Source organism: Hirundo rustica, chromosome 17, assembly GCF_015227805.2.
Source record: "Hirundo rustica isolate bHirRus1 chromosome 17, bHirRus1.pri.v3, whole genome shotgun sequence".
Classification (NCBI taxonomy): Eukaryota; Metazoa; Chordata; class Aves; order Passeriformes; family Hirundinidae; genus Hirundo; species Hirundo rustica.
The window spans coordinates 8,543,685-8,558,628 of NC_053466.1; the positions used below are offsets into that span (position 1 = coordinate 8,543,685).

General features: G+C 61.2%; 1 protein-coding gene across 1 annotated transcript; it reads right to left on the reverse strand.

Moving 5' to 3' along the window:
- Positions 1-286: 286 nt before the first annotated feature.
- On the reverse strand, positions 287-13,422 carry LOC120760690 (thyroid adenoma-associated protein homolog). Its single transcript, XM_040081194.1, has 30 exons — positions 13,318-13,422; positions 12,693-12,870; positions 12,427-12,513; positions 12,161-12,188; positions 11,714-11,862; positions 11,429-11,551; positions 11,081-11,201; positions 10,684-10,838; positions 10,109-10,193; positions 9,668-9,804; positions 9,177-9,374; positions 8,134-8,830; positions 7,894-8,046; positions 7,400-7,802; positions 6,990-7,156; positions 6,533-6,718; positions 5,912-6,063; positions 5,421-5,564; positions 5,036-5,140; positions 4,622-4,822; positions 4,261-4,411; positions 3,913-4,147; positions 3,531-3,770; positions 3,186-3,411; positions 2,867-3,073; positions 2,434-2,672; positions 2,044-2,226; positions 1,332-1,598; positions 1,034-1,239; positions 287-919 (listed from the first exon to the last, which is right to left on the reverse strand). Exons 1-30 carry the CDS (start codon positions 13,419-13,421, stop codon positions 654-656), a joined length of 5,793 nt encoding a protein of 1,930 aa, XP_039937128.1. The 5' UTR covers position 13,422; the 3' UTR covers positions 287-653.
- Positions 13,423-14,944: the final 1,522 nt, after the last annotated feature.

Sequence of the window (14,944 nt, forward strand, 5' to 3'; positions counted from 1 at the left end):
GCTCGGCCGCCCGCCCTGGAAGGAATGGGGCTGGGCTGGGCTGGGTGGTGCTGCCCTTCCCTGCTCCTCACCCAGCACAGCATGCCCTTGCTGCTGGGGTCCCTGCACCAGCTTTGGGTGGTGGTACCACAGCCTGTGCTGGGAGCATGGCCATGCCCGGGCTGGATCTTGCTCCACTGCAGCCAGTGGCTGTTGCCTGGTTGCTGCCCCAGAACACGTTTGGCTCCTGCAGCCCACGCTCGCACCACCCTCCTGGGCAGGGGAATTAAAAGGCTTCAACACTGGGAATGTTCTTGGCCTCTTTATTTGGGATAAAAGCCCAGCCTGGCCAAGGACCAAAGTGCTGGTTAAAAAAACAGGTGGTGGGAGTTGAGCATGAGGGGGTGTGAGAGCTCTGGAGCACAGGTCCCCTCCTGCCAGCCAGAGTTGAGGGCAAGGAAGCCATGGACATGGGCCAAGGCCACGCTGCACTGGAGTCCTCAGCTGGAAAGTTAGAGACTGGGAACAAGTGAGTGTGTCCCACACCGTGAGTGGGGTTCCCCTGAGTTACACCACCAAACCTGCAGGCCTGGCTGCTGGTCAGAGAGAGCATCCAGGAAATGGAGGGAGATGGCTGCAGGATTTTGTGTCACACTGCTGCATGCCTGGAGCTGTCAGTCCCCAACAGTGGTCTCAGCTCTCCTGGTGCAGTCCTGATTTGGCACAGGGGCCAGCCCGTGCTGCACCAGCAACCCCTGCACCAGCTCCAGCTCCTGCTCCAACTCCTGGATGCCACAGCCCAGGCCTGGCATGGCGGTGGCACCTTCCCCCAGCACCTTTAGCACCTGTGCCATCAGCCGGGCCCTCACCAGAAGCACGGCCAGGGCTGTGTGGAGCCTGGCACAGCCCAGCGCCTTCATCCCCCAGGGGACAGCAGTCCCTGTGGAGAGAGCGGGTGAAGGAGCCGTGAGCATGGCGGGGTGCCCCTGGGCAGAGCTGGCCTGGGGAACAAGGACACTGTTTGCTCATCCCAGGTGCTCCACGCTCGCCGTACCTTGGCTCCAGCAGTGTTTGCAGTACTGCAGGTCCCTCAGCACACCGGGGCCTGTGGCTTCTAGCCACTGCAGAGCTGAGGCATGGAGTGGGCTGCCAGTGGGAGCCTTCTCCAGGAGCTGCACCAGGACAGGGAGCAGCTGCTGTGCCAGGACAGCCGGCTCTGCAAAAACGTTGGGTTCATCCTCCTTGTACAAGCTGGCAGGTCTGGGGGGAAAGCGGAGGTGTGAGTGAAGCCAAGGGCTGACCCCGTGGTACCCCGCACTCCCTCATGCCAGTCCACAGGTCCAGCAACTCACTTGTTGGCCTCCAGCTCCTCCACAACACTCCTGAGATCTAACATGGGGATGTGCTGAAGCAGTGAGCTGAAGGTCTCAGGGTGCCCCCCGAACTCTCCCAGAAGCAGCTCCAGGAGGCTCTGGAGCCCCACGTTGTCCTGCACAAAGATGCAGCCATCCTGGAGCAGCTCCCCTGGGCTCTGCCGCAGGAGGCTGGCGAAACCTGAGGCCTCATGCCGGACCTCCCGCTCCTCATCTTGCAGAAGGTGAATGGCCATGTTTATCAGCCTGAGGAAAGGGAAGAGAAGGGAAGGGAAGCACACTGCACCCCTCAAAGCAGCCCAGCCTGCTTGAAGGGGAGAATGAGACCTCAGAAGAATGCTTCTCTGAAGGACTTTTCTCTTGGACTGTGAGACACAGGCACCACCCAAGAGCTTGGAGCTTGGGAGCGCAGGGTCTGTGCCAGAGATTGAGGGACTCAGCAATGCCATCTGCTGCTCATAAAGGACTGGCTGCTTGCATTAAAATGCCACCCACAGATTTTTTTTGTAGGCTATGAGTTCGAGTGCCAGTGATTTTTGAATGAGTGTGGTTTTCTTCAATACCCTTGAGTTTTTGCAGAGGACACCTTTTGCAGAGTCCATTAAACTGCAGCAGGCTGGGGCTGCAGGGAGCAGTGCTGCTGGGAGCTGGCTGCAAGCACAGCCACCCCCAGAGATGAGCTGTGACCTACCGCAGAGCCACAGGGACGAGCGAGGGACGGGCGGCACGCAGCGATCGCCGCACCACGTCGGCCCCTGCCATCTGCAGGGAGCGGGCGGCCGCCAGCCGCAGCACCTCGGACCAAGTGGACCGGCTGCACTCCTCCAGTGCTGCACACCAGCGCTCCACCAGTGCGCCATCCTCGTCCCCAAACCTGCCAGAGGACAGGGAAGGAGAGCGAATTCAAGCACAGCTTTCTGCTCCATTAGGGGACCAAAGGCCATCGGCTGCCCTGAGATCACAGGAGCCGGGTGCAACGCTGTGATTTGTGGGAGGGAAGTCACGGCTCTGTTTCTAGTAAGGACTAAGGAAGAATCAGCTGGAATAGCTGGGCAGCCCCACAGCAGCAGCAGGGACCTACTGGTGGGCGAGCAGCAGGCTGGCAGCACACAGTGCTTGGAAGAGGAGATCGGGCCCAGGACACTCAGCCTCCACCATGTGCAGCAGCATCTCCAGGCATGATGGTGAGGAGCCCTGGAGCTTACTGGAAGCTTCCTGGGACCATGACGAGGGATCTCTGTAAAGATGCAGCAAAGCCTCAAGGTACAATCTCAGGAACTCTTTGTCCCTTCTCTCCTGCAGCACCGACTGCAAGCTCTCCTAGTGGACAATGGGAAAGAAGGTTCATGGTTAGTGGTCCTGGCACTGCAGGACCAGGCAAGTGCCCTGCACCCATGCACCCTCAGTCAGCCTGGGGAGCACAAGCTTCTCAGCAATGGGATCTCAGGGATCCCATCTGTGTGGTGCACTGGGGTCCCCCTGCTTTACTTGGTGAATTTTGAGCCCCACCATACCAGCAATGTCAGCCCGAGGGCGTTCTCCACCTCCTTGCACGTTCCTCCCTCCCCAGCAGTCACCCAGCTCAGGATGGCAAGCTGGATGTCAGGGTTGGGCTGCTGGAGAAGTGAGCAGACGGCAGCAATCCGCTCGCTGTCTGCCAGCCGGGCTGCCTCGCTGCACATGAAGTGGGCCATGCTTTGGTTGAGGATGGCTGAGCCCACCTGCACGAGAAAACCAGGATTCCCCTCCCAGTGCTCAGCCTGCAGCGATGGGTGCCCCTGTCCCTGCCCAGGCTCACTGCCAGTCAGGCATGGCCATGGTAGGAAGCGGTACCTGTGGCTCGGCACAGCCTGACCTTCCCCGCTGCGGGAGGCTGCCCAGCTCGGTGCTGATGGTGTCACAGAGGTACTGGGCGAAGCCGGGGCTGAAGGACGTGGGCAGGAGGGCGAGCACCTGGAGGAAGGCGGCGCGGACGAGGGGGCAGCGCTGGGCAGGGGTGAGCAGCCAGCCCCGCGCCTCCAGCTGCAGAGCCACGGGGAGCAGCGCCTCGGCCGACAGCCTGCGTGGAGACACGGCCATAGCACGGGGCACGGCGCCACATGGACGCCCTTCTGCGGCCAAAAGGCTGCGCTGGGCACTGAGGGACCCCAGCCGGGGACGCAGCATGGCAACACTCACCCACCGGTGCCCGTGGCGGAGGCCAGCAGTGCCCGCATCTGCAGCAGGTGCCCGTGGACAGTGTTGTGCGAGCGGATCTGTCCGGGCGCTGCAGGGAGCTGCCGGGCCAGGCGCAGGAGGAGCCTGCAGCGCTGGGGAGGGGGGACAACGGGCACCAGAGCCTTGGCAGCCATCGCTCGCACGGCGTAGATGGGGCTCTCTGCCAGCCCCAGCAGTGGCTCCAGGAAGGGAGCAGAGGGGCTGTGGAGCAAAAAGGGAACCGTGTGGTGATCGCTGGCTGGAGGAAAATCTGAGAAGAGCCAGGGTCAGCCTCAGCACTATGGGAGCCCTTCCCACTGCAGGAGCCCTTGGCTGAGGCACAGCATCCCTGCTGCCCCCATACCTGCCGGGACAGTCAGCGCCAGGCTGCAGCTGGGCCAAGAGGGTGAGGATGGCATGGAGTGCAGGGTGCAGGCAGGGCCTTCCTGATGTGGGTGCTGTGGCCACTTTGAGCTCTCCGAGCAGCACAGCGCCCAGCTTTGGGTGCTGCCCGAGGAAGGCGTGCAGGCTCAGCCCCTCTGATGGGCAGCCATCCCTGTGGCTCCACGGCTGTCCCAGCAGCCGGGATGTGAGGGCACCTGCAGGGACAGAGAAGGCAGTGCCAGGTCCCATCCAACCCTGCCAAGCCCCTGCACTTCACCCCACACGGGCTCTGAACCCGGGGGGCTGTGGGATGTCTGTCAGTACTCACTGAAGAGCTGGATGGCCGCGTTCCTCATGGCCCAGCAGGGTGAGCCCAGGCCCTGAAGCGCCAGGGCCATCATGGGAGTGGCATGGCACAGCACTGCCCCGCCCAGCCCTGCCCCGCGGACCAGCGTCTGCAGCACGTGGAGGGCACACACCTGGGGAGAGCACACGGGGCTCATGCTGCCATGTCAGGGGAACAGGGTATGAAAACCCAGGGGAGCCAAGAGGCATCAGCTCTCAGGCTGCTGGGCTGGACAGCACAACCAGGGCTGCGGTTTTTGCTCACTCTGAGTACTCATAGTCTCACCTGGCACAGATCTCCCTGTTCCCTAAGGGGCTCCAGCAGCCAGGAGTGCCACACTCACCTGCGGGAGGTCGAGGGTCTGGTCCCAGTCCTGTGGCAGTGCTGTGGCGGCCAAGGTCAGCAGTGTCTGGATGCAGCGCGTCAGGAGCGGCCGTGCCTGCGCCGGGGGCTCCCCGCTGACGATGCAGAGGAAGAGCATGGGCAAGCCGGCAGCACGGCGCGTGATCGAGCTGCTCCGGGGCCCGCTCAGCGCTTCCAAGCCCTGACAGAGAAACAAAATATACCTGAGATGTGCCTGGAACCCTGTCACTTGGAACCTGCAGCTGCCCTGCCAGGAGGGCACCAGCTTGCACCAGCCCTGCACCAGCACCTCAGCTGCCAGGAGGGTGCTTGCCCCAGGGAGTGGGGACACTGAGAAATGACGCAGGTGCTCCCTGGGGTGCATGGGAAACAAAGGGCACGATGAGTACTGTACCTGCTCCAGCACAGCCCGTGGGATGGCCTGCAGCTCTGGATCCGGGTGGTTCAGCAGAGCAGCACAGAATTTGGTGAAGCCCATGCTGCAGCCCTCCACTGCTCCCTGGGGCAGAGCAGTGTCAGGCCCAGCACCCCAAAGGCTGCACCCAGCAGCCCCCCATAGCCCCAGAAATCTCTTTGGGAAGGGGAAGAGCAAGTGAAATGACGTGGCATGGGGATGTGATAAGGTCTGACACTGGGATCCCAGCCAGGGGACTTCCAGCCATCCCCATGTCCCGCCCCAGAGCAAACCCTGCCCCACTGCACTCGCCCTCCCTCCACCCCAGGACGCCAGGGTGGGGACAGGGCTGGAGGGATGGCAAAGGGCTCAGATCCGCTCTTACCCAGTGCCGGCACCGCAGCAGGATTTCCTGGAACACCCTGGTGGCCATCTGCAGGGTGGGGAGCGGCAGGAGGGGCCCCGGTTCAGCAGAAAGTGCTGGGGATAGCAGCAGCTCGGCCAGGCCCCCCAGGAGCAGCCCAATCTCCTGGCAAGAAGAGGAGGCTCAGCAAGACTGGCAGGGAGGAGGAGAAGCTGGGATGGGTGGCAGCAGGGCTGCAAGCCAGACAGCCTGGCTCTGCCACAGCAGGGGACTATCAGTGTCTGGGAAGAAGCTGGGAGGGGGCTGCTTTTGGGGAGCCTGGTAGCTTCATCCTTCCTGGAAGGGGTGAGGACATGTGTGAGAGCACTGAGGTAAGGACAGAAATTCCCCCATATTCATTCCCAGAAAGGATGAATGACCCAAGGGGAGGTAAAGCAGCAGCTGGGGCGGGCTGGATGATGGGTGCCATGCTGGGCTGTCCCTCTCCCAGTGCCATGAGGAGGAGTGCCCACCTTCACTGACACCCAGCAGCACGTCAGGATCAGGCTGTGCTCCTCTGACAGCAGGATTGAATCCCCCTCCTCTTCCTCTTGCCCCTGGCCCTTCCCCAGCATGATGAGGGAGCCAATGGCATTCCCCATCTCGGCAAATGATGGGGCAGCAGCTGCAATAGGAAAAGCGCGGTTTGAGCAGGGTGCTGCAGGGCAGCGGGAGGGGAATGCTGCAGGGGTTTGGGAGGCCCTGCAGTCCTGTCAGAATGCACAGAAATGGCAATGGCTGCTGCTCTGCCTCATGCCCCACTCAGGAATGCAGCTACATTTTCCCCACTGCTCTTTCCAAGGCCTGTAAGGGCTCTGCCAGCCCCTCCTTTCCCAAGTGTTTTCATCTGGCAGATGCCTCACTACTTCTGAAAGGCTTTTGCTTCTAGTGCTGCTGTTCTCCCACAGAGTTGAGAAAGGGACCCAAAGCCAGGCCCAGCCCCACCATGGTCCCCTGCTAGAGGCACTGAGCCCAAAGCAAGTGCATTCCCATTGGGCTGGAGGGTTGCTGGGCCAGGAGTGACTGCGATGGAGTCGCAGTGGTTCCCAGGGATAGTTCCAAGGGCTGGTTCTGCACCATGGGGACACACTCACCTTGCTCATCAGCACTGGGGCCTTGCTGGCTCTGCAGAGCACCCAGGAGGAGGGAAGTGATGTCTCTCACTGTGGTCACGAGGCGGGTGAGGAGCTCCTGCCAGCTCTGCACCAACTCTGCTGCCTCCATGGAGACGGCCACCTCGGGCACCTGGAGCAGGCACTGGCGCAGGGCTGCGATGGCTCCTGCAGAACAGCCACCTCTGCTCAGCGTGGTGTCAGCACAGTCCTGGCTTCCTTGCCTGAGCCCTCAGCTGACAGGGCTCAGGGGCAGGGGAGTGAACAGGGCCCTGGGTGAGGGGTGTGCAAGGCAGGGGGAGTGCCAAAACAGGGAAACCAAGGCAAGGATGTGGCACCACCAATGAGCTGTGGCCCGAGTCCTGCCATGATTCTGGCCTGCTCCCGTTCCCAGACAGCTGCTGCAGCTGCTCCCTGACCTGCCCTGTCGGGGCCGTACCATGCATTGGTGCGGTGGCTGCTGCCCGCAGCAGGTCCTGGCATGCCACTTTGTACTGGGCTTGCAGCATGTGGAGAAGGTGCTGGGCGAAGCACAGACCTCGGCTGGGCAGTGTCAGGGCTGCCTCAGCCTCCAGGGACAGGCTCTTCATGGTGCCACTGTCTGACCTGAGGCAACAGGCAGATCCTGCTGTGAGTACCAGGGAATTTCCTGCCCATCCTGTGCTACACAGCCCCTTCCTCCCTTGGTGCAGACTCCTGTACCTCCACCGTCCCCAGCTTCCCACTGCAAGGCTATCGTAAACCCCACCCATGACCACAGACGGGTGAGGTACCAGTGCTGCTCCAACACACGCTTGGAGGGCCCTGTGCCACCGCAGGGAGAGGGAGGGGGGTGCCAGGAGCTCATACTTCTGCAGAATGGTCTTCATCAGCACAGCTCCAGCTTCAGCCTCCTGCACTCGGGGGCTGCCCAGGGTGTCCTGAGCCAGTTGGAAGAGAGCCAGGGCAATGGGCTCGGGGAATGTGGCGGGGAAGTAGCGGACAAGCAGGTCCGAGGCCAAGTCTCTAATCTGCCAGGACAGAGAAGACATGGGGAAAAGTGTGACATGGGAGGAAGGGAAGAATGGTGGGATTCCCAGCTGAGCCTGCTTGAGGCCAAGGCAGGCATCTCTGTGACCTACCCTTGGCTTTACAAGGCTCACCTCGTTAGTGCTGTCCTGCAGGCAGCTCAGCAGCGCCAACAAATTGGGCTGGGAGAAGAAGTCCCAGCAGCCGCTCTGCCTGGCGTAGCTCAGCAGTGTGGCCATGGTCCCTGTGATGGGGACACGGAGTGGTGGGATGGGATGGGATGGGACTATCCCCACAGCTGTGGGAGATACTCCAGGCAGCTTGCCTGTACTCACGTGGGGGCTGGCCTTTCTTCCTGTCAGGGCTCCAGGTGTCTGTGCAGGTCTCCAAAACAGCGGCCAGGAGGAGCAGAGCCGTCTTCTTCCTCTGGTAGTTGGAGCCTGGGCTGAGTGAAGCGATGCTGAGCTGCAGCAGCCATTCCACAAAGCCTGTGGGCAGAGAGCACGGCAGCAAAGGATGCCAAGCACACGTGAATCTCCCAGGGCTGTGCTGAAGATGCTGGGTGGCCGCCTCACCTACAGCCTGGGCGAGCTGCTCAGCTCCCTCACCCTGCCCGGAGCGTCGCGGCGCCTTCCCCCGCAGCCGGGCCAGCGAGCTGTCCCGCAGCCGGACCAGCGCCTTCCGCACCGCTGCCTGCAGCAGCTGCCGGAACGAGGAGGAGTCGCAGTTGAGGTTGAGGGGCAGGAACTCCCGCAGCAGCTGCACCTCGGTGCCCGAGAGGGGCTGGTTGGTGTTGGGGCTGCAGCAGAGCAGAGCCAGCGCTGCCAGCCGAACGCCCTCCTCGCGGGTGCCCAGGCAGCGGGAGAGCCGCTCCAGCGCCTCTTCCCCCAGCGGCAGGGCACCTGCCACGCTCTTCTGTGCCTTCAGCAGTGACACCCAAGCCCGGAGGGACATCGTGTCCTGGCCACCAAACTGGGCGGCCAGCGGTGCCTGGGTGGCCGGGAGCTGCCGCAGGGTCCAGGTGAGGAGGTGGTTGGCAGCGTTGCTCTGCAGGATGGGCAGGGGAGAGCAGAGGGCCTGGGAGAGCAGGGGGAGCCAGCACAGTGCCCAGTGCTCTGCCAGGGCCACCTCTGTGCCCCGCTGCTCATTCCGCCACTCGCTGCACTGCTGCCGCACCAGGACCTTGTAGACCTCGGCTGCGGCGGGACACAGGTGGTTGGTGCAGAGGCAGCTCAGGAGGTGCTGTGGCAGGTCCGGGTAGGCATCCAGCACCTGGGAGAAAGGCAGGTGACATTCACCTCCTGTCGGGCTGAAAGCTGCATTTGGGGGAAAGACAGATGGGTACAGGCCACACTGCAGTCACCCCTGGCACTGAGTACCTCTGGTACCTCGAAACTGCTTTTGGCTAGCTTTTGGTGGGCACTGACAGGCAAAGCTTCCCTTCCCACTGGCGCTCAGGGATGCACTGCTGTGGCTCACTACCCCAGGGATGCTAAAACAGGCTCCCTGCCCACACAGCTGAGCTAGGTAGAAGGTAACAGGAAGTGGAGAGAGGCTGCACCACCTCAGCAGCAGAGCCAGCTGACACCAAGACTCCCCATGCCCCTGCCTTCCCTACCTGCTGGCTGCCCATGTAGGGGACGATGGCACACAGGGGCACGTATCTTGCTTTGATCTGCCATGGCATGGAGACCACCCTCTGCAGCATCTGTTGGTAGAGGGGTCTCTCCTGGTCCTGGAAGTGCTGGCACTCCAGGTGGTAGATCTCCAGGAGCAATCGGAAGGAGTTGTGGATGAACTCAGACACACCTTCCACCTGTGGGAGAAGGACAGCAAACAGTGGGTTAGGCTGGGCTCCCTCTCATATCTTGCTGTCCTGTGGCAGGTGAAGCACCAGGACATGGCCCTGTAGAGCCTGTGTGTGACAAATGCCACAACCTCAGTGGTGTGACTGCCCCTGCCCTGGCAGCTGCGGGCAAGGGAGTGTATTTTGCTGCTGGAGCTGAAGCAGGCAGGGGTTTGTTATGGGCTGGGGACAGCAGCTGAGCCAGGAGAAGGAAGAGCTGTTCCCGGCTGCCACATTACGGCCCTTTGGCACCGTGTCCTTACCGGGGTCTCTGCGTTGTTCCACAGCAGCTGGGTGATCTCCTGCAGGAGCTCACTGTCCTGGGCCAGGATGTGGGAACCCGTCAGGTGCCAGAGAGTGGCCAGGCCCTCCCGCAGGCGCTGCAGCCACAGCGTACCGGCTGCCAAAACAGAGAGCTCTGCTGCAGCCCTCGCCCCAGACACACCTGCACCAGAGCCAGCACAGGCTGTGGGCTTAAGGACTCTGTGTGCAGGGGCAGCAGCTCCCCCGTTAGGTACACAAGACCCCAGGAGGATAAGTGTCCACTGGGCTGGAACAGAAATTAATACCAGTTTCCAAACCAGCTACCAAGACCCAGAAAAGCATCTACCCTGGGAGAGGTTAAAGCACACGAGGACTCTGTGCATCACAAACACAGTGAGCCTTTCAAACCTCCCCACCATGGCAGGGTCACTGTCTCCTACCTTGGAAGCAGTAGTAGTGGCAGTCCTTCCGCTCTCTGGTCAGGGCACACACAGCAGGAAAGACCACGTCCAGCAGCAGGCAGGCCTGCAGGGGCACAGCGGCTCAGGGAGCGGGCAGGCACAGCATTTCCAGGGAGAAAACCCTGCCGTCAGACAGGCAAGGAGAGTGCTGCCTGGTTCTCCTGCTCTTACAGAGCTCACCTCTGCCTGAATGTCCTCAGCTTGTGAGGACTTGGGAGAGGCTAGAAGTGGGCAGAGCTGAGGCTGTGCTCTGCAGGAACAGCCCCAGGTTCATGCCATGGGAACACAGGGTGAACACTGCTTTGCTTTTTGTAGAGGCTTTTGGCACCACTGTGTTTCCCAGTCCCTCGGGGAAGAGAAAACCCTGCTTGTATGTCTTTGGAAAATGCAGGCTCCTTGGCTAACTGGCTGGGCTCAGCAGGATTCATGGAGCTACTGGTGCAGAGGGGTGCAACCTGGCTTGATCCCCCAAGGATCTGCAGGCACCACAGGCAGCTGCCAGCCCTCCCCAAGGGCTCCCTCAAGCTCTGTCTGCTAGGTGTGAGCTCTCCTACCTTGTGGGGGAGGCCCTCCAGCTGGCAGCTGAGGATATCCATCTTGCAGCACGTCAGCAAACCTCTGGTGAGCACCAGCTTCTCCAGTCCGTCTGGTTCCAGAACAGGGGGCACTTCTACCATCAGCTCCCCAAACTTCAGCTCCCCAGTGCCTGCTGGAAAATGGCTGCACTGGATGGAAGGACAGTGGCAAAACCAAATGCTGCTCTGACAGCAACTGCCATGGCTCATTCCAGAGCATCCATGGGAGGTAGATGGAGACAGCTGGAGCTCCCAGACCCTGAGAGACAGGCACAGCAGCAGAGTCCAGCCTGGCACCAGCCTCTGTCCCCTCACACCCAAACATGTCCGTCACCCCTTGCCAGAGGCTGTCCCCAGCTCAGGACGGAGCACGCACCTCGGCTGAGGAGCTGGAACAGGGTCAGCACAGCACTGGCCCCACACTGCGGCTGGGGGGCCGTGTTCACCAACATGCTCAGGGCTGTGCCTGCCAGCAGCCTTGTGTCCTTGCTCAGGGCCTGGACTTGCAGGGAGGCAAAGGCACAACTCAAAACACCATTTAAACCCCAACCACATTTAACTGCCCCTGCCCCAAGCAGCCACATGGGGTCTCTCAGCCATGCCAGACACTGGGCTGTCTCTGCAGGCTTGCCTTGGGGAGGGGAATGGGGTGAGCACCTGGGAAGGACAGCACCGCTCTGCTCCTTGGGACAGGCAGTTCCATCCCTCCCAGGGCTGTACACACCTTCCCCCAAGCCACCTCCAGCAGCAGTCCCAAGAGGCTCTGCAGGGTCTCACTCTTTCCTGATGTGCTCCACACCAGGGGGGCCACGTCCTTTGGCAGCACCTGGAAAACCTGGAGGCAGGCCTGGAGGAGCAGGAGGTGCCACAGGGATGATCAGTATTCCTTACCTCTGAAAATGCAGCAATGCCCCAGGAACAGCCACTCAAAACAGCTCAATGCATTACATCCCTCTGGACATTGCTGCCAGGTTCTGATCCTTCCCCCACTCCCCAGAGTGGCTCTTACCTTGATGACCAGGTAGGCCCATGTGCTGCCAGGTGCGGGCTGGCCCTGCAGCACCCAGCGCAGGGTGGTGGCCAGGCGCTGCAGCAGCACGGCCAGGTTCTGCCGCCAGTGCTGCCGGCCCAGGCTGCTCTCCTCCAGGAACATGGACACTGCAGGCAAGGGGACAGCATCAGCCCTCCTGCAGCCAGCCCTGCTCCCAGCTCAGCCAAGGGCTGCACTATTGGTGAGGTAAGAATGAGGCTGGGATGCAGGGGATGCTTTGACTTGTCTGGTTTCCAGCTGTGGGTGGGCAGATCTGGACGCTGCTGGGACTTCTGTAAAGGTCACACGGGCTGATCCCCGCTCCCCTTGCATGAGCACAGAGGACCCAGGCTTGGCAGGAAGTGTTCTGTGCACTGATGGTGTGAGCTGGGAGGAAACCCCGGAAGGTAAGGAAGAAAGGCTGACCTGACTGAAGGTCCCCAGGAGACAGCACCTGCAGCGACAGAAGGATAGTTTGTCCTGTGTGACAGCAGGCTGCAGCTCAGTCCCCAGGGATGAGCAAAGGGCTGGTGTGATAGGCAGCCACACATTGACAGCTGGGCAAATCCCCAGAATGGTGAGAAGTGAAGTGAAGGACTGGAGGAAGCCCAAACCAGGAGGTCCCTGTGACACATGGTCTCCAGCCGCTTCCCATGAAAGCCAGCGCCACTGCACAGCTGGGGTTCTCTCACCTCTCCCTGCAGTGCCAGGCCAGTTAGCAGCGTGTCCACCTCCTGGGCCAACAGGGCTTCCTTCCCCACTGCCAGCTGGGTCACCATCTGCCAAGAGACACCCCAAGTCAGCTGCTCTGCCCAAGAGCACTGGGAGACACCGGCTGCCAAAGTGCTACTGGGGGAGCCTGCAGCACCTCTGAGCCCCTTTGCTGGTAAGGATGCCAGGAAGCTCCAAAGCTGTGCCAGGAGTGGGCAAAGCCAGCCCAGCCGATTGCCTTACAGACCTGTTCCAGTTTCTGGAAGGAGCTGGAGCTACTGGTTGCCTCCATCTGGAAAGCCAGGACACAGCGGAGCAGGGGTCGCGCCTCTGCCTCACCCAGCGCCTGCAGACCCTCGCTCAGCACCCGTGTCAGCTGGAGAGCCTCCTCCAGGTGCTTCTCTTTGCATCTCTTGGCAGTACTCCTGGAAGAGGACAAGGATTGCAGTGAGGATACCCTGGCTCGGTGAAGTTTGTAGCGGGATCTGGGATGGGGGTGCCCCGGCTCGCGATGCTCCTCTCTCCCATCTGCACTCAGCCTTGCACTGGAGCGAGGACGGAGGGACGGCGGGGTAGGGGCAGATACACGACATCCTCACAGCTCAGCGCATGCAAGCCCTTGTTGTGGCAGAAGGGCTCGAAAAACCTAAAAACTGCAGCCCTGCTGCTGCTGAGCAGGCTGGAGGGGAATGGGGGGCACATGAGCGTGGCTCGACCCCCTCGCTGGGTATCGACCTTCTCACACCCGCTCCCTCCCTCCCTCCCTCCCGACCCGCGCCCGGGGGACGCACGGGCGCTGCACACCGCGGCTTTCCCGACGCACCCGCCACCGGGGGTACCGGGAGCTCCCTCCCCGGGGCCCGCGCTCTTACCCCGCGAAGTGCCGCAGGCAGCGCAGGCAGGACAGCACCGTGGGGGCGAGGCCCCGGCTGCCGTAGAAGGCGGCGCAGGCCCGCGCCTCACGCTCGGCGCCCATGGCGGCGGCACCACAGAGCCGGGCCCGTCAGGCGCTCGGCGGCGCCCCCTGGCGCTGCCCCGGCCCAGCTCCGCCCGCGGCGGCACAGCCCGGGAGCTGGGCGGGACCCGCCAGCCATCGATCCTTCCTCCGCCCCGGCCACGGTCAGCCTTCGATCCTTCCTCCGCCCCGGCCAGGGTCAGCCATCGATCCTTCCTCCGCCCCGGCCAGGGTCAGCCATCGACCCTTCCGCCGCCCCGGCCAGGATCAGCCATCGACCCTTCCTCCGCCCCGGCCAGGATCAGCCATCGATCCTTCCTCCGCCCCGGCCAGGGTCAGCCATCGATCCTTCCTCCGCCCCGGCCAGGGTCAGCCATCGATCCTTCCTCCGCCCCGGCCAGGATCAGCCATCGATCCTTCCTCCGCCCCGGCCAGGATCAGCCATCGATCCTTCCTCCATCCCGGCCAGGATCAGCCATCGATCCTTCCTCCATCCCGGCCAGGATCAGCCATCGATCCTTCCTCCATCCCGGCCAGGACCCGCGATCCTTCCTTCGCTCCATGCAGGGACTCGCGCCTCCTGCCAGGCAGAGGTTAAAAAGCATCATCATCCCAAGCTGTTTGTGTAGTCGGGAAAAAGCGCGATAACCCAAAACTTCCGAAAGCCGGGTGCTGCCTGCCGAGGACACAGGGATTTGGACAGCATGAGGCGGTGTAAGATCTCTGAAATGCCGCCTGGAATGCTTCAGGGTGAAGCAGTTGTCTGGTTCCATCGTGGTTCATTGCAGAAGAGGAAGCTTGGTACCTCCTTGGTACCTCCTGCTACACCACGGACACCATCCATCTCTGATAGCCAGCACCACTATTGGTAGCATCCCTAATATCAGTAATATCACTAATAACACTACTACCCAGGGGAGAGATTCCACTTCTTCCTATGGAATGAAATGGCCTTAGGGGAGAGACAGATTTATTGTAATTATTATCAAATTAAAATGAGTTTATTAGAGTTCTTAATGTTAGTTGGTACAGGGTTGAACAATTTTAATAGGCACAGTTTTAAGATCATCTTTAAAGGTCCCTTTCAATCCAAACCATCCAATGATTTTACCATTTCTGGTTTTTTATTAAACAGAGTTTTAACACTTCACAGGCACATCCCACTGAATTTCAGGTGCACAGAAAATGCTTCTTGTTTTTGATGTTGAAGGATTTGATGTTGAGGATACCCTGTTATTACCCTGGGTTGTTTCTCAGTGATCGGCATCCGCTGCTTGGGTGAGTCATGGCACGGGCAGCCCAGGAAAACTCAGCTGGCATGCACTGGGTGGCCAGGAGGACACTGAGATGTGCATCCTAGGCTGAGCACTTCCCTTGAGGATGGAAAACCCCCAGACTGTGTTTTTTTGCAACATTTGCAGCAGCCTCCATCTCTGTTCTCCTTTAGAAATCAGCCTGGAAGCCCAAATCCAGCCAGGGGTCCAGGTTTGCCCTGACTGCTGTCAATATCAATGAGTGAGAGAGCCCAGGATTTGTCCCAGGCA

Coding starts and splice junctions, on each gene's coding strand:
- LOC120760690 (XM_040081194.1), bottom strand. CDS start 13,421: ATGGGCGCCGAGCGTGAGGCGCGGGCCTGCGCCGCCTTCTACGGCAGC. Junction 12,514..12,692: donor CCTTCCAGAAACTGGAACAG/GTCTGTAAGGCA, acceptor GTCTCTTGGCAG/ATGGTGACCCAGCTGGCAGT. Junction 3,771..3,912: donor GGCGCTGACTGTCCCGGCAG/GTATGGGGGCAG, acceptor TTTGCTCCACAG/CCCCTCTGCTCCCTTCCTGG.